The sequence below is a fragment of the Pipra filicauda genome, unplaced genomic scaffold (assembly GCF_003945595.2).
Source record: "Pipra filicauda isolate LSUMZ 115617 unplaced genomic scaffold, ASM394559v2 scaffold78_size3787270_pilon, whole genome shotgun sequence".
Classification (NCBI taxonomy): Eukaryota; Metazoa; Chordata; class Aves; order Passeriformes; family Pipridae; genus Pipra; species Pipra filicauda.
Window position 1 is genome coordinate 3588624 of NW_024104964.1, and position 20402 is coordinate 3609025.

The following is a 20402-nucleotide window of genomic DNA, read 5'->3' on the forward strand; positions in this document are numbered from 1 at the left end:
CTAACAGGAATTATCTCTGCTCCCAGAATATCTCCATTACCATCATTTCCCCTCCTTCTCATCTCATCCCTCCAGGAGCTACCATAGGAGGTTTTAGACTTCTGAAATGAAGATGAGATGATTTTTTTTTTTTAATCAAACTGAGAATTTCCTTTATGCTGGATCAGTCAAAAAACTCCTGATGATTTTTTTTTTCCATCTGGAAAAAGCCAGATTTCTACTCTGTGATGCCAGTTTACAGCATAAACACACAGACTTCAAGGCAAGTCAACTTGTTAAAAATAGTTTTTCTTTGCAAGCAAACCAGAGTTTGTAGAAAACAAAGCTTCTGCATAAAACAGGTGTAAGCCAAACAACAACTTTTCTGGACAGGGCCAAAAAGCAGCAAGAAAGGGAGAAATCAAGGTCAGTAAAAGCATCACTGGGAAATTTAACTATTTTTGTGCTTTCAGTTGTTACTCAGCCCATTAATTTTAGAAGATGGAAGAGCAAACACATCCCTAAAGGAGGGGCCCTCCCAAAAATCTGCATCCCTGCAGCTCACCCAGGACACAGCTAAACCCCAAATGCCTCCTTAACAACATTTACTCTTTTTGGCACAGTTCTAGGGGGAAAAAACGCAAGTTTTGGCATCAATTCTGGATGAAAGTATAAGTCAAGTGCCTGCTGGGTAGGGAAAAAAAGCAGAAATAAGTCTGCTGAAGACTCCGGGGTAAATCCCTGCCTGGGTCCAGGAACCCTACAGCTGCTCCTGGCTTAGAGAAGAGAGAAGGACCACCTTGGCTTTTCCAGCACTGTGCAGGAGCAGGGCCTGGGAGGGCTGGAGAGGAGCTAAAGCCACGAGGAGCTAACGTGGAGCCAGGTCTGGAAAGCACCTTGAGGAACCAGCTCACTCAGCGTCACCTCCTTTTCCTCCTGTTTTTCCCTTTCTGTAAGAACCTGGTGTAGGTGGAGAGTTAAAAGGCTTTCAACAAAATCAACAGGCAGCTTCAGGAGGGTGAGGTCTGCTGGGAAAATATCTGATCTGCCAAATGCATGGGCTAAAAAACACAAAGGGAACGAAGGGGGTGAGCTGCTGGGTGAGCCCTGTTCTAGGGGAGGGCTGGAGCACCTGCAACAGAACCAGGGAGGGAAAGGGCTGGGTGGCAGAGGCAGGTGTTGCAGTAACAGGAAAAAGGGGTTTGGAAGCAAAGACAAAGCTCTGTTTGGGGTTGGGGAGATGGAGCTGTTTTGAGTTGGGTGGAAGAAGGCGACAGGCAGAGTCTTCAGAGCTCCAGCAGCGGCCCGATGTGTTCACACCCTTCACTCGCGGCTCAAAGCTCTACGTTGTAGCAGGTTTTAAAAAAAAAAAATAAATATAAAACCAAAACAAAACAAACAAACAAACCACCCAAAAGCTGCAAAACTTTTTGAAAATTCCGATTAGGAGAAGGCAGTTGGTTCACTCCACTTTTTTCAAGAGATGGCAACGGGGAAACCCTACGAGCTGCTGGGGCTGCAAGTCTGAGTAGAAACACGTAACACAGAGTATCAGAAGCCACAAAACATCTCCCATAACACAGTGTATTAAAGAATTAAAATATATGATTGGCGTGGCCTGTTCTGAGACCGTGCTTGGGTGAAAGCAAACGGAAAGGGCTCCCAAATGCAAAGGGAAAACCTGGAGGGATGAGCCACCCGTGACCACTGAGCCCCCATGTCAGATCTGTGGGGAGCTGGCACCGAGCAGGATGGGACCTGGGGGGTGCTGAGGTGCTGCAAGGCAAGGAAGGGCTGAAGGAGGATGGAAACATCCCTGCAGCATCCAAAAGGATCCCTCCTGCCTGAAGCAACATGGACATTGTGGTGGCTTGAATGCCCAGGGGTGACAACTTCATTGAATCCCAGAATGGTTGGGGTTGGGAAGGACCATAAAACTCATCCAGTTCCACCCCCTGCCAAGGGCAGGGACACCTCCCACTAGCCCAGGTTGCTCCAAGCCCCATCCAACGTGGCCTTGGACACTTCCAGGGATGGGGCAGCCACAGCTTCTCTGGGCAACCTGTTCCAATTTCCCCTGCAGCTTATCCTGAATTTTGTATTTTCATAGACTAGCTTTTCCCCCAGGAAAGTAATTTGTTTCAAGCAATGAAAAACTAGTCCCCACTACAATCTATGCCCCTGTGAGCACCCAGTGGGTCCCAGAGCAGATCTGAGCTCTGCCAATCATGTATTTTGGGTAGGTATGAGAGAATGAAAGTCAGAAGAGGTAGAAGGAAGAATGGTTGCACATCATCATTTTACTGTCACCATGCAAAAGCATAATTAAAAAATCAAATCAAATCAAAAGGTCTTTCATGCAAGAGCATGCAAAATAAAGGCAGCAGCAGAAGAGGAAGAAGTTCAGCGCAGATGCAGAAGGTTTAGGCAAATGCAACTCAAAAAAAGCTTCAAGTTCATACAAACCTCCAACATTAAATTGCTATGCCTGATATAAATGTTTTCACCATCTAGCCTCTTTGATCTCTTCTGTGAAAATGAAAGGAAAGGGGGAAACAAAACAAAACAAACAAACAAAAAAAAAAAAAAAGCACAAAAAATTAAAACGTTGGTCTTGCGGGATCGAGAAACTGGCAAATTAAAAAAGTTAACTCAAGGTCGGGAGTGCAGCGCTGAGGCAGCGTGGGGTGGGAATTCCCACCAGGAATGGGGGGGTCTGGCTCATGGAGAATGGGAGATGTGATGAGTCCTTTAAAGAGACAGCTCCCGGGGGCCTCAGCTCCGGCCACAAAGAGACAGTTACTGGTTTTCCATGGAAGCCTTGCACAGGTCACCACGTGACATCCCTGAGGGATGCAGGCCCACCCCAGTGTGAGGCTGTACTACCTGGAGTAACCTTTACAAGGTCCCAGTGTGCACAGTAACTATGCCTGAACCACCTGTCCCATCTTGGATGTGTCCCTGTTACTTAATCAATACCAAAAAAAAAAAACATCCTCTTCATTTTTCTTTTTTTTTTGCATTTCCTGCAATGCAAACTGCACAGTTTTCTCTGGTTTCTAAGTGAATTTGTTACAGAGAAGACAAATTTCATAAGTCAAACCAACCGTGTTTCTTTTGAACATTCAACAGGCATAATTTTAGCAATCAGGCTGTGTCTATGGGACAAAAAAAACTACTCATTTTCCAATCAAGTATTTGGTAGTCAAAAGAAAACCAACATCCCAACCCAAAGCACAGGAAGAAATTGGAGCACTGTCTTTTTAAACATGTTACAGATGCATGAATGATATGGCAAATTTGGCTGGTGAAAGGGTAAAATGGCTAACCTTCCTCATTCTTATCAGCTCTTCCTCTTTTTCTGCAGGCTGCTGCTGTTGGGCAGTGATAAAAAAAAAAAAAAAAAGAGTTGGTTCATTTAACTATGTTGAACCTTAAAAAAAAAAAACAAAACCAAAACAACTGTGAGCAACCTAAACTGAATTATTAGCACAAACCTGGGGCTGGGCACCATTCGTGGTGGGGACTGTGACCTCAATGTGTGTTTTCCTCACCTACATTTAAGAAATAAATCGGTAAAAACATTTCTTGTTAGTAGATTTGTTTCGAGAAACTGTTCAGTTTCCAAACACGGCTGCATAAAGTTGGTTTTGAGGTGCTGGGGGAACATGCAAAAACCAACATGCAGCCCTGGGTTAATGGCACGGCAGCTCTGTTAGTCAACAGCAGGTGAAATAATTCCTTCAGCTGGAGAATTATTTATATTTGAAACCAGTGCTCTCCAGTGCTTCTGAAGAAGGGCTTCCCACTTGCATTAGCTCGGCCAGGCAATGTTTTCAAATGCCATTTGCAGCTGGATCTCCCAGTGAAATCCCAACAAAGCAACATGCTCCAATTAACACAGACCTTCTCAAAAACAGAAATTATTGGTTATATGCACAGGTATTACGTCGGCAGAGGCAGTAAGAGCAGGCTTAGCTACAAAACCAAGCCTAACATCACTAATTAAGTTCTTTCCTGTCCATAAGTAGAGAGCCAAGATTGCCTTAACACTCTCAAGGAAGTATTTTAGGGAAACTGGGTTGCCAAGTACTCTGAAGGTAAAAGCATTCAGTGGGTGTTAAAAGAAGTGATGCAGCTACATTGGAGAAACAGGGTAAATTTGGCACGTTCAAATCCACAATTTCCTCCCACATCTATATTTAAAGGGGGGGAAAAAAAAATCCAGTGTTTGAGCACTTAAGAAAAAACCTGTAATAAGTGAGATGGGATGAGTAAAATTTCCTTGTTCTCAGTGTAACACAAGGGAGGAGGAGCAGCCAGGCAGGAACTCTGTGCTCCAATTCCAACTCCACAGTGCCAGCCTGAGGATCCCTTCAGCACTTTCCTTTAAAAATTACCACTCACACAGGCTGTGGAATTTTTTGAAGCAACTGTCCTTTCCTTTACCTCCATCTCCCAACCTTAATTAAGAGGGATTTCCCCTGGAGATGTCACATAAGACCCACTGTGTGATATGTTATAGGAAATGTGGCTCCAGCAATGCTGAGATCAGCTAAATTTTGGGGTAATGTGAAAATTGTGTCTCAAGGCAAACACTTCTGCTGCACCACTGCAAGGCTTCAGTTCAATAAGATCTGCAGAATATTAAGGACACTGTAATATCAACATTAATTTTGCACATTATTCTGACTTATTAGAACAACACACACATATCAACCCCGGCAAAGGCCTCAGACACTTGTAGAAAGATCAAATAATGCTTAAAAAAATGGCATTTAAACAATAAACCCCCCAAGGTCTCACCAGTGCCATCGTCAACTAAAGTTTTAGTCCAGTTTGCAGCACTGTGTTACCAGCTCTCCCAGCCAAAGCCTATCAATGTGAAAAACATTCCGGCGCTGGGCTGCAGCCAGATCCATATCACTGATTTCACTGGAATTGCCTCCTGCTGTCGTACCAGGAATCAAGGGGCACAGCCTGGCCATGGGTGAGCCCTAAACTCCGACCCCACGAGCACGTGCAGCCCTTGGCAGCGTTTTTAACCATCTTAAGGTTGCACTCAGTTTGACTGCAGCCACCAGAACTTGGAGTGACTCCTCTTCCACAAGGAATGTCAGGGCTGGGATTCCCCTGGCAGCCAGACCCCCGTGCCTGCTCCCCACCTGATGCCTGGGAGAGGGATAAACCCCTCATCTCCCAGGAGGGGAAGGTGGACAGAGCTGCTGCTTTGGGGTGGCTTCTAGAGTGACCCTCCAGCTCTTCCAAAGAGACTCCGGTCTGACCTACCTTGGATGCATCAGCTGGCTCTGCCTTGGCTTTCTCTGGTGGGAATTCCTCACGTCTCACATCAGCTTTTGCTGTTTCCTTCCCCATTTTAGATGTGGCCGCGTCCTTCACGTCAGGCTTAGCTGGGGCTGGCTCTGCAGGGTGGCTCTGAGCGATGGCCGGGGCCGAGGTGGGCCGGGGACTCCGCTCCGGGGTTATCACAGCCACTGCTGAGGAGGGGGGACACACAGGGACAAGGTTCAGAGCAGGTAACGTTCCGAAGCTCTAGGCAAAGCCTTTCCAAATTACAGTGCTGTCATTTAAAAAGAAAGGGAGGAGGAGGAGGTAAAAAAAGGGAAACGAAATAAAGATGTTGAGCGAAGCAGTTTGTGCGTTTAGTACGGGAGAGTTGGGATTATTTTCCTTATGGTTTAAATAAAATCAAATAAAGCCCCACACCAGATGGTTTACAAAAAGCAAGCTTGCACTCTGCAGAGAAGCCACACCAGAAAGGCAAATCTGGAATTTGACATCGTGCCACAGATTTCTGGGTCCTTCACACACAACTGACACGGACTCCACTCCAGTGCCACCACAAAACGGACACAGAGTGGGGAGTTCTGGGCTTGTGGGCACCTCCTCAAACAGAAACAGATGGTTTCTGGAAGGGAAACACAGGCTTTCCCCCCCCCTCCCCAATCTTGTAGGCAACTCAAATGAAAAAATAATCAACAAGCATCGCTCTAGAAAACTTCACAGCAACTTCCAGGTGGGATTCAAAGCAGGCTGGGCTGTGTGTCCCGTGGGGTATCTCCGAGGCAGCACGGTGGGAAGATACCCAGCACCTCCAGGTCAGTGACAGTGCAGGAATGAACAGCATGCTGCCAAAAAATCACCTTTCCAGAGGATGACAGTCTTAAACACAAGCACTAGCCCCACATAAAATCAACTGCCTATTCCTTTCCTTCAATTCCTGATTTCCCAGGCAGTTCCTGACCCCTGAAAGGCCCGACTCCAACGAAATATTCAAGTCAATACTGTGTGACAAAGCCAGCCCCTGTGTGTACCTATAGATACAATAAGCTATTTGGTTCTCCTGAGGTTGTTTTTATGGATGTTCCACTAAAAATACACCCAAAATAGTATCTTCGACGTGGTCCCACATTCCCAAAGTCACAGTTTGCAGCAGGATCACACTGTGCAACCCATCCCATCCAACACCGGTGTCCAGTCAAAGACACTAGAAAATTTGCTGTTAAAAAAGAAACTGTGATTTCAAGCAACTCCTTAGTAAGAATTCCTGTTTCACTGAAAAGGTCACTGCGTCTCATCTGTGTGTAAATAAAACATGAGAGAATAAAGCATCCACATGACCAAAAAATGTACAAGATGGGAGGGGGGTGTGTGCAAAAAAGAACCTGGTTTTCCAGAGACTTCAATTACACCTTCAAGACAAACACCTGGACCCACCCCAAACCCCACACCACCACCACAGGCTCCGTCCTCTCCCTGCTCCTCAGCACAGCAGCTCACTTCTGTGGCCCAGACACTGTGTTCTCCTTTCAGGAGGACAATCAGTGCCATGTCCCGGTGTACTTCTGCCATGGAAGCGGTGACAGCCGCTGGGAAGGTTGTACAGAGGTGGGATGGCAGGGACAGTCGGGATGAGGAGGATGCTGGGAGAGCAAAGCCGTCATCGCGGTGGTACCTGGCTCCTTCGGGACTGGCTCTAGTTCTCTCACCACCATCATTTTTTCTTCCTCCTCCTCCTCCTCCTCCTCCTCTTCAATTGGGCTTATCTCAATACTGCCAAGATCACGTTTGGCTAAAAAAGTTATGGATGTGTTAAAATGCCACCTCAAAGATGAAGCAGCAAAGGAAATACTGCCACCAGTAAATCCACACAGCCACCTCTCCTGCTCCTCTCCCAGGGCATGAAGACATGCAGGAAAAATGATAACAGACACCAAGCTTTTCCTTTGCCATCCAACAGTGAGTTCTGGGCTGCCCAGAACTGTATTTTAGTTAATTTTCCTGATTAACTACTTCAGGGTATTTTGACACGATTTAAACACAGTAAAAAAGCACTGCCCCAAAATAAAAGATATAAAATGTAGGTTGGAACTGAATGATCCTTAAGGTCCCTTCCAACACAAACCATTCCATGATTCTGTGATCGACCACCATCACCCCACTAACAGTCCCTGCTGGGAACAGGAGAGTCAGGAGGAGGAAAAGTGCAGGAGATGGATAAGAAGGGGCAGCTGCATCAGGAGAGCCCAGGCTGTGCTCAGGTCTGACACCAGCTGATGTCCACTCTGCTGCTGCCCATCCCATGGAATATCCTCCAGTGTTTTCCATCCTAACCAAGAAAACATGAAGTTCTCAGTTACCTCCCTCCACGGCTTCAGTCTCCTCTTTCTGCAACAACTAATCAACCCCATTTTAATCATGATTAGCGTGGATCTGACTGCAGCAGCGACGTTGCTCTGACACCCTTTTCCAACTAGGGAAGCAGCACTCCCTAGTGAAGAAATAAAGTGGAATGTAGGTGACCTCCAGTAGTCCTGGATCTCATAACCTGATTTTCAGGCACTGCACATTCCCACAGCTCAGGGGAGCAAACCTTCCAGGAAGGAACAGCAAGGGAGGAGGGTTAAGAGGCCACTGCACACTCACTTCCACACACAGCCAAGCCACGGCACCCGCTCACCTCACCCAGGGCACTCCTGGAAAGCAGCACACGGCAAAGCCAGGGGGGGATTTTAGTGGCAACAAACACCACCACAAGCAGTGCAACCTGTGTCCTACAGCACTGCATCACTTCACCCCCACAGTGACAGCACAGCAGCCACCAAACGCCGCTGTGGCTGTACCTGACCGCGGCGGCACCGGCTCCGGGAACTTTGGCTTGGCAACAGGAACCTTAACCACCTCTACCTTCTCCTCCTCCTCTTCCTCCTCTGCAATGGGTTTCATTTCAAAAGTTTCAAGAGTGTGTTTGGCTAGAAAGAGGTTTGCAGGTGTTAATGGGGGCTGGGGACCCGCACGGACACACGACGGTCACCACAGCAAAGAGCGAGGAGATCCCTCTCAGCAGCTGGGAACAGCAAAGAGGTTTGCAAACCAGGCAGCTCAACAGTCATTTTCCACCATGGAATTGTGCACCAGCCTTTTTAGTGCTGCCATACCCAACAGTGCATTGGATAAGAGGGGAAAAGAACAACAGAAATAAGCTTTGCAGGCTCCTTGCCCAGGCAGGGAGACGTGGGGACACGTGTGGAACTAGGATGGGCTCTGCCTGCACAGTCTGGAGGGATAGGGGTGCTGGCTGGCAAAATCCAGGCAAAACACATCCAGATAAAAACCTATATAAAAACTAGCAGCTTTAATTAAATGTACTTGAATGATTCACTTGGTGCCTGAAATTCCTCACCCTGTTTTTACAGCATCGGGCTTTCCCCACCAGGCAATGCTGACTAGGGAAGATCAAGGCATGACCACGGTGGGGGGAAGGCTGACACACTTCGTGAAAGCTGGACCTAGATGCTACAAAAATAGTGATGCAGTCAAAAGCACACTGTAAAAAAATTCCAGGTGGAAGGAGGGAAGCAGAGCAGCACCCACAGCATTTGCATACGAATTATTTCCAGCCCTAACACACCACAGGCGGTCGCCATCCAAGTGATGAAGGCTGCAAATATTTGACAACACTGTGCTGTGAAACACTTATTAGTATTCAAATGTGCTGTTGTACCTACACCCCCTCTTAAGGACATTAATATTTATTAATATTTATTAATAGTACCTCTCTTAAGAGAAATATAAGCTCCACAGACTAAATGGGGTGGCATTTCTCAAATGCTGAAAAAAGATCCCAGAATAGACTTTAAAAAAAAAAAAAGCTCCCAGAACTCTTAAAAAATGGCGAGAAGATCCCACGATGAAGAATTTCAGAAGCTTCACAAGAAGTTTCAAGACCAAATTTTAAAGTTTGCTAATTGACATACACAAAACTACCCAAATCTAATGAGAGTTCTTAAGTACCATCACATCCTCAACTTTCCCCCCACCTCCTCACAAGAATTACAAGGTGCAAGGTGGAAATTTAAGGAGTTTCCCAGAGCTGGGCTGTGTCTCCTCTCACTGCAGAATTCTTCTTGCAAAGAAATGAAAAAAGAAAGCCATCAGATTGGGTGAAACTTGGAATTGTCAGGAACAAGCACGGAGAGGACAGGAAAGGCACCGCAGAGAGTTGTAGCCACCACCACAGCTATACCTGGCTTCTCTCGGATCTGATCCGCAGGTTTTGGTTCAGGAACCTCAACCACCACCACCTCCTTCTGCTTCTCTTCCTCTACGGTCCTGAACTCAACTCTCTGAGTCGCACGTTTAGCTGAGGAAACGGGGCACACGTTAAGGACCCGCGCGGCACAGGCGACGCTGCAACCGCCACAGGGCCCGCACATCCCCGGCCTGCTCCTCTCCACGCTCTCACGTCCAGGTGTGGGACTGCAGCTGGGATTTCTCTACCCATCTGGGGTCAGAATGGCAGGGTCAAGTGGCAACCAACAGCCCTGGTCTCCTCGCCCCCCCCACGTGCGTCGTGCCTGAGGAATCTCGCACGCCCGGATTGTTGGTAAGCTGGAATTTGGCTTTGCTGCTGAATGGAGCTCAGACCAAGCAGACTTTTCCCTCTGGATTCGAGGTACAAAGCCCAGGCTTGGAGTGTCACTGAGCACAGGAGCAGGGACAGCCTGGCTTCTGCTGGTCACAGGGCGCTGGGACAACCCTGGTGCCTCCCGGGCTGCAGCACAACCTCGGGGCTCAAAGCAATGAAGTCCCTGCTCCATCAGGGATGCTCCCCTTTCCCTGGATCCTCTCAGAGCACAGGGATGCTCCTCTTTCCTTGAATCTTCATGGTGCACAGGGATGCTCCCTCTCCCTGGATGCTCATAGTTCACAGGGATGCTCCACTTTCCCTAGACCCTCTCAGCGCACAGAGATGCTCCCCCTTTCCTAAATCCTCTTGCTACACAGGGATGCTCCCGTTTCCCTGGATCCTCTCAGAGCACAGGGATGTTCCTCTTTCCCTGGATCCTCTCAGAGCACAGGGATGCTCCCCTTTCCCTGGATCCTCATGGTGCAAAGAGATGTTCCCCTCTCCCTGTTACTCGTGGTGCAAAGCGATGCTCCCCTTTCTCAGAATCTTAGTATCCAGTGATCCAGATCGAGTGGAGTAAACTTAAGCACTCTCCTCTCCATGTCTCACCTCCTCTAGCCTGGAGCTACCCATCTCCTTTAAAAACGTGAGATAAGCCCACCTGACTGACATCCCAACCTAAGCATCACTTTAAGGAACACTGGAAAAGTTTCAGCTGTGGCAAAAAATCTCCCCCTCAAGGAGAACTAAGGAATTTAAGCAGTTACGTTAAACAAAACAAATAGCTTAATTCCTGATTTTCTAAAGAAAAATGCTTTGACACTGAATGAGGAAATATCTCTACAACCAGAACTTTGCCATGAGCCTTCAGCACCCACCCACACCCTTTTTGTCAGTGAGTTCTGCCGCGACTACTCTCAGTTTGCATTTTTGTTTTGGGCCTGGCTGAGCTGGAGCTCATTTTCCCACAGCAGCCCTCACAGTGCTGTGATTTTAAGATAAGGATACTACCTGGGAGAGGTAACAGACAAATAAGTACTGAACAGTGTCGGAGAGCGGAATGATCACGGGGGAAATTCCTGTCGTGACTGTGGCGAAGGGACAAAGGGCGGATTTTGCATAAATTACCTGTGTTGTGATGACGTTATTTTGATCTTTGCAGGGGGAACTTTTGGGTCGGTTGGTTGGGGTGTTTTTTTTTTTTGACGTGAGCAAAGGTCGCGTGACGAGCGCGGGTTCGAACGACAACCCCTGAACACACGATAACCCTTCAACACACGACTCACGGAGGCGAGGGGGGGTTTTTGTACAGCAGGGGATTGAGCTGTTATTTCAGCATCCTGGGCGGGGAGGGGGGCGTGTGGACTCACCTCCATCCAGGCTCCTGGAGGCTCGTTTGCTGGCCGTGCGCTCGAACTGGGGCGCGGGCCGGTCGATCAGGGCGCTCGCCTGCCGCGTCTGCGCCTGCGTCCGCCCGCTGTAGCGGAACTTGGAGCCCAGCGCCAGGAACCTGCTCTTCGGGATGGCCTCGGTGGAAGTCAGCCTGAAAAACACGCCCGGGATTTAAAAACCAAAAGCCAGTGGCAAATCCGGCAAATCTCGGCGCGGCCGAGGAGAGTAAAGGAACAAATCCGAAAATCCGCGTCCTCGACTCCAAACGACTTCGTGACGTTGGGCTGATTTTCCCCCCACACGAGAGGGAATGAAGGATTCTCGTTCTTTTTGCATATCATCTTGGGAAAAATACGTATGGCTTCTGTGGGCTGTGCTGCACTGGAGTTTCCCAACAAATTGGGAAATCCCAACTTGGCGTTTCCCAACAAATCTCCTCAATTTCTAACACCAAACACTTTGAAATGAGTGCTCCTTCATGGCTGTGGCATTTCCATCAGGAAAGCTCCCCGGATCCAGAGAGCTCAGCGTGCTTCAGAGTAGAAAAACCTTCTGAAGAATCCAAGAGATCACTTTGAGTTGGGCTGAGCTCAAATCCCACTAAACCTGAGTTGTTCTGGTTTAAGTGCCACTCACTGGACTTTATTTTCTAAGGAGTTTCATTTTCTATGGATGTATTGGGAAGGGAGAGTGTAGGGGAGGAGGTAGAGAGAAATTAAATAGAAATTAAAGAAGTCTCTTGCCAATAAGTCTCACATCTACATCAGTGAAAGTTCTCTGTCTTATGTATCTTATAAAGCAGAACCTGCTTAAAAATTTACTGCAAAACAAACACTCAGTGTCCCTGCAACCATTTCACTCCAGTTGTTCCAAACCCTAAGGAACACTGAAGGAACTAAGGAACACTGCTCACTTTCAGCAGTTACACTAAAGCATTAGTTACTCAAAGTTCAGGAAACCCACCTGAAGAAGGTGTGATGTTCGACACAGACTTTCCACAGCTTCTTCGCTGCCCGGTAGCTTGGAAGCTTGAACCCAATTGTACTTTCATACTGTTCTTGCTGTGGGAAATACAACTTATTTAGGTATAGCAAGGAATACATGAGGCAGGAGCTCAGTCCCCAGCCCATTGCTCTGTCCTGCTGCAGCACAAACTGCTGAACTCATTCCAGGATGTGCAGGAGGAGCTCAGATCAAAGGTAGGGCTTGGCCACAAGCCTGGGCATCTCTCAGGATGCACTGGGATTTACAGAGGAACATGCTGTGGATTTTGCAGCCAGTCAGCCTCATTTACACCCCCATCATACTGCCCAGCTGCAGGATGGAGTCAAACATTGACCTCCCTGCAAGGCTGGGTCAAGGCAGTGGAAGCAGGAGGAGGAGGAAGAGAAGGGAAGAGGCAGATCCCCATTGCAGCCTCTCTCCCTGATGTGGCCAGGCTGCTCCAGGGATCTCCCCACTGATGAAGCAGCACCAGTGCATCCATCCCCTGCCTCCTGCCCTTAGGTGAAAAGCTAATTCGAATTTTTTATTACTTTCTTTTAATAAAAGCAAGACAAAGAGCCTTTGTTTTGCCTTGTGTCCAAAAAAAAAACCAAAAAAAACCAGGATTTAGTCCTCTCCCAGTTTCAGCTGACAACTTCCCACCCGTTCCCCTGGATGCTGGGAATACCCCGCAGTGCCAGGAGGTGGTGCTGGATGACACGCTGTTAAACCCTCACCAGCCAGGCTGTAGCTCCGGCTCAACCCCAAGCCGGGATCAGACACCCCGACAGGAAACGCTCATCCAGGGAAAAGGCCGTTCCCTCCCCACCCCCGTTTCAGTGACACACACACACGGTGACAATCACAAGGCAGTGAAAGGTGACACACAGGAGCCAGGACACACCTCCCCCGGCCGAATCTTTATGAAGAAGCTGCTGCGTTTGTAGGAAATCTTCAGGACTTTGGGCCACGGGAAGCGGTTGATTCTCAGTTTGTCTTTGTAAACAAGAAGGCCACTGGAACAGACTCCCAGAGTGATGTCCACTCCTTCCAAGTCCTGGGAAACCAGGATTTAAGCAGCGTCAGGGTTACAAGTTTCAGGTCAACATCTGCCTTCCAAATCACCCCTTTGGTCTTCACCCAAATTCATCTCCCCACCCCCCCCAGACTCCAGCTCCCAGCTCCAGCTTTTCCTTCACTTTTCTCCTCACAACCTCCTCTTTCCTGCACTGCTGGTTGCCCAAAGGGCTTATCCAGAGTCCTTCCTGCCCCACGTGGCAGGTCAGAGCCATAAATTCAAAGTTCCTCAGAGCAAGGACTCTATATAAGAAGCTTTGGAAAGCTTCCTGGGATATATAAATAACAAGCAACCAAGAAGAATCACTTCTCCTGCAGGAATGCTTGAGTCATTCCTGTTCTGTGTCTGTATTTCCATACTTCCTCTACCTTTCAAAAGGAGCTTCCTGAAACAGGTAAACTTGTTCCTGCAAGGGAAGGATAACCAAATGACAAAACCCACAGGCAGGGTGCTGGTTCTCACCTTGGCTTGGTGAAGGTCGACTCCATACATAGACAGCTTTTTTGCATTCTCAAGAAATTCCAGGTCTGCTTGGGCTGGAGTCATGGATCTGGGGAAAGAGAGAAAGGGTTTGGTATTCCTCAAACTGTTGCTTTTAAGAGAGGACAAATCAGACTTCATGAAACTCATTAGATTTTGTTTTGCTTTCAATACAACCAGATTTGTGCTCAGGTGATGAATTATTAAATCGCTCCGAATGCCCACATTTGTGCTTTCAGACATTCCCAGAACACAGATGCACTTTATTCCTGTGGAGCTGCACGGGCACTAGAGAAGAAAGCAAGGAACAGCAGCGAGGGGGCAAAACTTGATTCAGCAGAAGAAACCCCAACTGAGCCGCAGGCAAAGGGTGACAGGTCCTGTCCCCCCAGATCTGCTGCCTCCAGACCTCCCCAAACCCAGCTATTGTTCTCCAAGCCAAACACATGGACAGCTGAGACCACTCAGCAGAGATTCCAACCGGGGGACCAGATGAATGAAGGGTTTTCTGGGAACAGATGGTGCCCTGTCTGCAGGAGGGGCACAACTTAACAGAGACATCCTGATAATGGAGGCCATTATCAACGGTATTGAAGTGCCCTTGTTAATAAGTTTCTGGTGTGTGAGGTACATTAACAGCTCTGTTGGGAGAGAATTCAGCTGCATATATTTCATTTTCTTCCCTCCTTTGATGTCTTCCTCACTGAGCCCTCCCATACATCTTGTGTGTGATGTAAATAGAGGTTGTGGTGGTGGGAGACAGGGCAGACAAAGACAAGTGTAAGGACAATCCTGTAAGAAAGACCCAGGAGCTGTCACTATGTCAACATGTGCCTCGTGCTTTGCAAATACAGTAGCAAGAGCTGGAGAGTGGTTTAGCAGAGATTTCCCTGGAAGTGTTCAAAAAACATGTGGGTGTGGCACCTGGGAAGTGGTTTAGTTGTAGCCTTGGCTGTGCTGGGGGAATGGTTGGACTCGATGGTCTTCGAGGCCTTTTGCAGCCTTAATGATTCCATGACTCTGATTCCCACTGAAAACCCTCTGACAGTTTAATGTTCACAGAACACAGACCAGAAATTAAACTGGGACGTTTTGCTTCCTCCTGCACACGCAGACAGATGAAATATAACTACATCTTATACCTTGAAGTCTCCTTCTAATGAAGCCATGAATAATTCATCACCCTGATCCAACACTTCCAGCACAGCAACGGCCTTTGACTCCAAGTCATGAAGCTCATCAGTGGCCTGGTACTTATTTTCCCTCATTTCCTCTCCTCTCAGTGCAAATGGAGGGGAATCAATTTAAAGTATTGATTTGGAGGGTTGAGTGAGGTGTTAATTGTAGCTCTGGCCACAGCCAGGAGCCCATGTCCACCCTTCCCACTGCACTCCAGTTATTAGTTCCCCTCTGCCTCTGAGAAGGTCTTGTCTTTGCTCTGTTCTCGTCAGGGCATCAACCAGCAGCTTTTCACAGGGCAAGGGGCTGCTGGTTGAAAGTACCACCAAGTGGTGTTATGGATTTGGGGGGTTTTCCCCTCTAAAATCCCAGTGTATCCCTGCGAGGACACAGAAGCTGCTGCCCCTCCCCACAGCTCCTGCGGCCAAACCCTCGAGAGCATCCAGGAAAACGAGCTCAAAAAAAGATGAATAACAGGTTTGGTTACTGCCAGTGTGGTATCAGGGGGACTCCCAGTTGTTCAACCCTCCCTGAACACTGCACACCTGCCCAGGTCATGGGGAACACTTTAACTGCAGGTTTGTAACTCTTGGATCACCTGGAATCCTTCCACGTTAGGAAGTGAACCGTGGCAGCAGAAAACCCTCAACATGCTGTAGTGTACTGTGTATACACAGAGAGGCAGGAGCTGACTACAACCCAAAATTACATGAATCCTAAACGAAGGGCAAGGTTAAAACAAGTAAATTTTGGATTTTCGCATGAACTAAACCCCTGTTCTGTTGAAAAAAAAAGCACTTGTTTATAAATAATTTCAAGACTTTCTTCCATGCCTGAAAAAAAGAATTCCAGCTTCTAGAAAGATTTTTTTCAGAAGTATTAGAAATTTTTTTAAAAGCTGATGTTCATAGAATCATCACAGAGTCACAGAATGGTTTGGATATGAAGAGAACTCAAAGATCAACCAGTTCCAATCCCCTGCCATGGGCAGGGACACCTTCCACTATCCCAGGTTGATCCAATCTGGCCTTGGACACTTCCAGGGATGGAGCAGCCACAGGTTCTCTGTAGCTCAGTACCTGCAACGTTCTCAGGAGCTGCCAGTTCACACCTTACTGCTAAAGCTTCTGTTGCCAACATAAAATTGGTGCAGCAGGAAACCAAAAACACACCACAAAGGTGGGGGAAACACCCGAAAGCCCCATTATTGCCCTTATTTCAGGCTGCTGTGCACAAACAAGCCCCTGCAGCCACCACACCTTACCTGTATGTTTTATGAAGCTCCACAACCTTCTCTTCGAGCTCTTTTGTCTGGTTTGGGGCCAGTTTGAACTCAGTGATGTAATCTGGGCCGTGGAGCTCGGGATCATAGTCCCCCAGCTCCGACTGGACCGTGTAGGAGCCCAGCAGGGCCAGGGTTGCAAAGGAGCAGGGCAGCCGCCCCGTGAGGATGTCCTGTCTGAGCTGAAGACACAGGTAATACCTGGGGGCACAAAGGAAAATATTGATCACAGAGAAATTTATTAACTTGAGGACCAGTCTCTTTTTTTTTTTTATGCCCCTGATGAACGAGCACGGCGCTCGTTCCCAAGTTCTACCTGTGTTTTTACTCATTCCCAAGGTAAACAGTGTGAAGGTCTGGGGGATTTAAGGTCACCTCCACTCTGCAAAGGGACCAGAAAATCTTGGGTTTAGATAAAAACGTACTTTCCTCTACAAACACACCCATGCCAGGGTTGTACATGACATTGCTTTACCCAAGTGGACTCCAGTGGAGAGCAGGAGCATCCACACATCCACTGAGAACAAACCAAGTGGGGAAGACATTTGATCTCCTCACTGAAGGAGTTAAATATTAAACATTTCTATTCCATATTCACTGCTCTGCTCAGCGAGCTCCTGGCTGGCAGCAGATTCCCAGGGAACTCACCTGGTTATATCCTCTGTCAGCTGGGCAGGATCTGGAGGATAAAACTTGACATTGAAGGTAAAATCCCAGGGGCCTCCTGCAATGACAAAGGAGAGGTAGAGAAAAGCCAACACACCAGGACAGCTTTGTGACAGTCAGTTGTTATTAAAAAAGCTGGGAATATCCAACCTGATCTTCAACATTCACCCAGCAGATGTAACACTGATTTTATACTGCTCACTCTCACAGCTGGATGCAGCTTAACATCTGTATAAGGTATGGTTTTATTTATAGGAGGTAGGATACAAGCAGGAGAAAAAGAAGTAGGACAGGGAAATACACATAAATAAACCACTACTCGTGGCAAATATTAAATTCACTGCTAAGAAGCTCAAAGACTCCCATGTTCTTTCATTGCTTGAAAAGGGATTCATGAAGAGAGGGCAGGGGTGGGCTGTAAGTTAACGAATTAGGACTGGTTTATCACTCAAGCTAATTTTCAAATTTCAGGAGGGGATGTGCTAAGTCACTTCTCAGCCTAATGCACTGGGGTCAGGTGGTCAGACACAGGTTAAACTCAGCCCAACACAAGCATCAATCTTAGGGTGAAGCCAGCAAGCACCAGGGTAGGAAGAGCTTTACAAGTCCAGACCTAAATGTTTAACACTTAATGTCTAAAATAACACTTAATGGTTAAAATAATGTTTGTTGCAAACCTCGTGCAGCACCATTACAGGCATTAAGTGGAGTGAGAATCCACATAATCACACTAGAACTGGCATTATAAGTGGTCTGGTCAGCCTAGGTACCACAGCTGAAGGGGTTACTCTCTCTTTTCCTTGAAAATAATCACATTTCCCAGCAGAAAATAGTCCTGACCGGGTGATTTTCATAGTTACATCTCCCCCCTGCTGTGGCCCTTTAACACCAGCTCAAAATAAGATTTCTTTCAGAAAGAGAAGATCTGCCCCTGCACTTCACCCAGAGGTTTATCCCGATCTCACACAGGGAAGAGGGGGGACGGAGCATCCCTGGATTTACTTCTTATGCAACACCATAACTGGGATTAAACCCAAGGCATGTTGTTTTCATCACACACAGTTCAAACCAAGCGATTCCAGGAGGTCATTTTAGGGAGCAGAGGTTATCTAAAGCAACCCATATCAGGGTACACATATTCATACCCGCATTCAACCTATTTTCAAGCAAAAATCTAATAATCTGTCATTTAACCCATCTCAGGGGATCAGATTCCATAAGAGGTTGCTGCTCATCACATTTACTAGATGAATTTTATGGATGGAGCAGCTCCTGCCCTTCAAACACATTTTGCTATTGATCCCAAGAGAAGCTGGTAAGACCAGGAGCTTTCCCTGCTCCACAGCCCTGTGGTATTTCCCCCCTAACCTGGACTTAGTGACACACTTTGTCCTGTGCCTCCCACCAAAAGCATCCGTGAAACAGTATTTTACTCTCATAAAACAGCACTGTACTTCCCAAACCCAGCATTTTACTTCCAAAACACCGGTGGCTTTACATCCAAAATCCAGTAGTTTACTTCCCAAACCCAGTATTTTACTTCCAAAGCAGCCGGACTTGCCCCCAAGAGAAAACAAAAGCCTCTGAGATGTTTATTTAATTTTAACACTGCCCTCGTCTTGAAGTAATTCAGTGGTAGCAGACCTTAAAATGCCACTCTGGAGAGCATCTGGGGATGCTACTTGAGCCATTTATCATTCCAGTGCCCCTATTTGGACCCCAAAACAGCCTCAGAGTCCATCAGACCCTGCTCCAGCACACAGTTCTGCTCAGGCTCTCCCAGTCTCCTTCGGGAGTTCAGTGGTTCCCACTGACACCCATTTTCCCATCCTCCAACAAGGAGCCATCTCCCATTCCAGCCCTGCAGAGCCAGTGTTGCTTTGCTTCAGGCAAACACGCCCCAAGCCATGTTTTGCCAAGGAAATGACATTTTTCCCTAAATCCAGAGCATCCCTAAGTCCTTAAGAAGGAGAGAAAGGACGTAGAGACTGCCTGAACTTGTGCTGATCCCTGCCAGCCACCCTCACTTGACCTCTCCCCATCCCTGGGCCCCCTCCAAGGCCATGTTATTTGAGGAAGAAGGGAGAAACCACTCCCCCCTCCAGATGATAAATTCAATCTACTTACCATGAACCTGCTTTTTTATTTCTTTGGCAGGATCCAGCCACGTCTGTAAGAGGATAAAAACATTCACAGTTTAACAGACATTCCAGAAACGCCACAGAAAGCTGCAAATTGCTAAAAATATGGCGAAAAAAGACAATATTTGACACTCAGGCAGCCATGGAAACTGGAGAGACAGTGCATTTTTCACTACTTTTACTCCAGGCTGTGGTCTCGGGGGTGTATTTCCAATCATTCATCTACCAGGTACTCACAGGGGAGGCAGGAGGAACAGGAGGGGGGAAAAAAAAAGGCAGGATATCGGGGCTGCAGGTACAGCCAGGTCACAGCCACATCCAGCTACAAGGGGCACTTCTACAACACCTTTTTTTTCCTCCACAACCCTTAAATATAGGCAAATAGGATGTTTACATTCATTTTAAGCACCCTGTCTCCTCACTTAGCCGACTCAGATCAAAGATCACCAAGACTTTCTATTATTAGCTCTGGGTTTTAACGACCTAATCACTGAAATATGAGTGAAAACACCCAATTACCACAGAAGGCTGGAATCTTTCACAGGAGTGTGACATAAACTTCATTTCTTTTAACTATGACTCAAGTTTCTTCTAATTATCTCCGCTACAGATTTAGAAATGTATCCTTTTTTCCTCTCCCCTCTGTAATTTGGGGTTTTGTGGGATGATGGTGCAATATAAACCACAAAAAACAACTCCTGCTTTTTCCATGGTCTGAGCCTTTCCCTTTGGAGAGGTCAGGGTCTGCCCCACTGCAGGGGATGGCACAGGGTTAATGACCCTCCTGGAGAGGCTACATTTAACCACCTTCTTCATTTTCACCAGCCCTGAGAAGGATTTAGACGTCCAGGTCTCCCGAGGTGAAGGAATTAACTCATTGAATCCCCCGAGCTAATCTCTCCCGACCAGCAGGACACGTAACTTCGTGGCAGGGAGACAGCCATACTTACATTTAATCTCCTCTTTTTATGTGCCTGTCCCTCTAACCTATAAAATGGGGGTAAAAAAATCCATTTTGGGGAAGGCAGATGGGCCACTTGCTGCCCTTTTTAGGGGCACAGCTTTAAGCTGAGCATCTCCATGGCCCGGGGTGGTGCCACGGCTGCTCATTCCTGGGTTGGGCAGCCCAGGGTGCAGTCATGCATCCCACCCCGCCTGAGCCAGCAGACAATGATGGGAACAGCAATTAACACCACTTTTATCCCATTGGGTCATGAATCAGAGGGAAACAATCCTCCCTTTCAGAGCAATGAGCTCCTTGCTGCTCCAGCTGCTGTCACAACCTCCTAA

At 47.5% G+C, this 20402-nt stretch overlaps 1 protein-coding gene across 13 annotated transcripts in view; it reads right to left on the reverse strand.

Annotated features, from left to right (window-relative positions):
- EPB41 (erythrocyte membrane protein band 4.1) overlaps positions 1 to 20402 on the reverse strand; it is an 83061-nt gene that overhangs the window by 20660 nt on the left and 41999 nt on the right. For 4 of the 13 annotated variants that reach the window (XM_039389984.1, XM_039389985.1, XM_039389990.1 and 1 more), the window contains exons 5-16: positions 19099 to 19141; positions 16954 to 17029; positions 16288 to 16506; positions 13827 to 13914; positions 13191 to 13343; positions 12266 to 12363; positions 11281 to 11453; positions 9527 to 9643; positions 5269 to 5477; positions 3477 to 3533; positions 3309 to 3353; positions 2446 to 2508 (exon numbers count right to left, since the gene is read on the reverse strand). In XM_039389984.1, coding sequence (XP_039245918.1) covers positions 2446 to 2508; positions 3309 to 3353; positions 3477 to 3533; positions 5269 to 5477; positions 9527 to 9643; positions 11281 to 11453; positions 12266 to 12363; positions 13191 to 13343; positions 13827 to 13914; positions 16288 to 16506; positions 16954 to 17029; positions 19099 to 19141 — 1341 coding nt within the window. The remainder of the gene's footprint in view (positions 1 to 2445; positions 2509 to 3308; positions 3354 to 3476; positions 3534 to 5268; positions 5478 to 9526; positions 9644 to 11280; positions 11454 to 12265; positions 12364 to 13190; positions 13344 to 13826; positions 13915 to 16287; positions 16507 to 16953; positions 17030 to 19098; positions 19142 to 20402) is intronic. The other 9 variants (XM_039389987.1, XM_039389993.1, XM_039389991.1 and 6 more) reach the window with 7 other exon arrangements.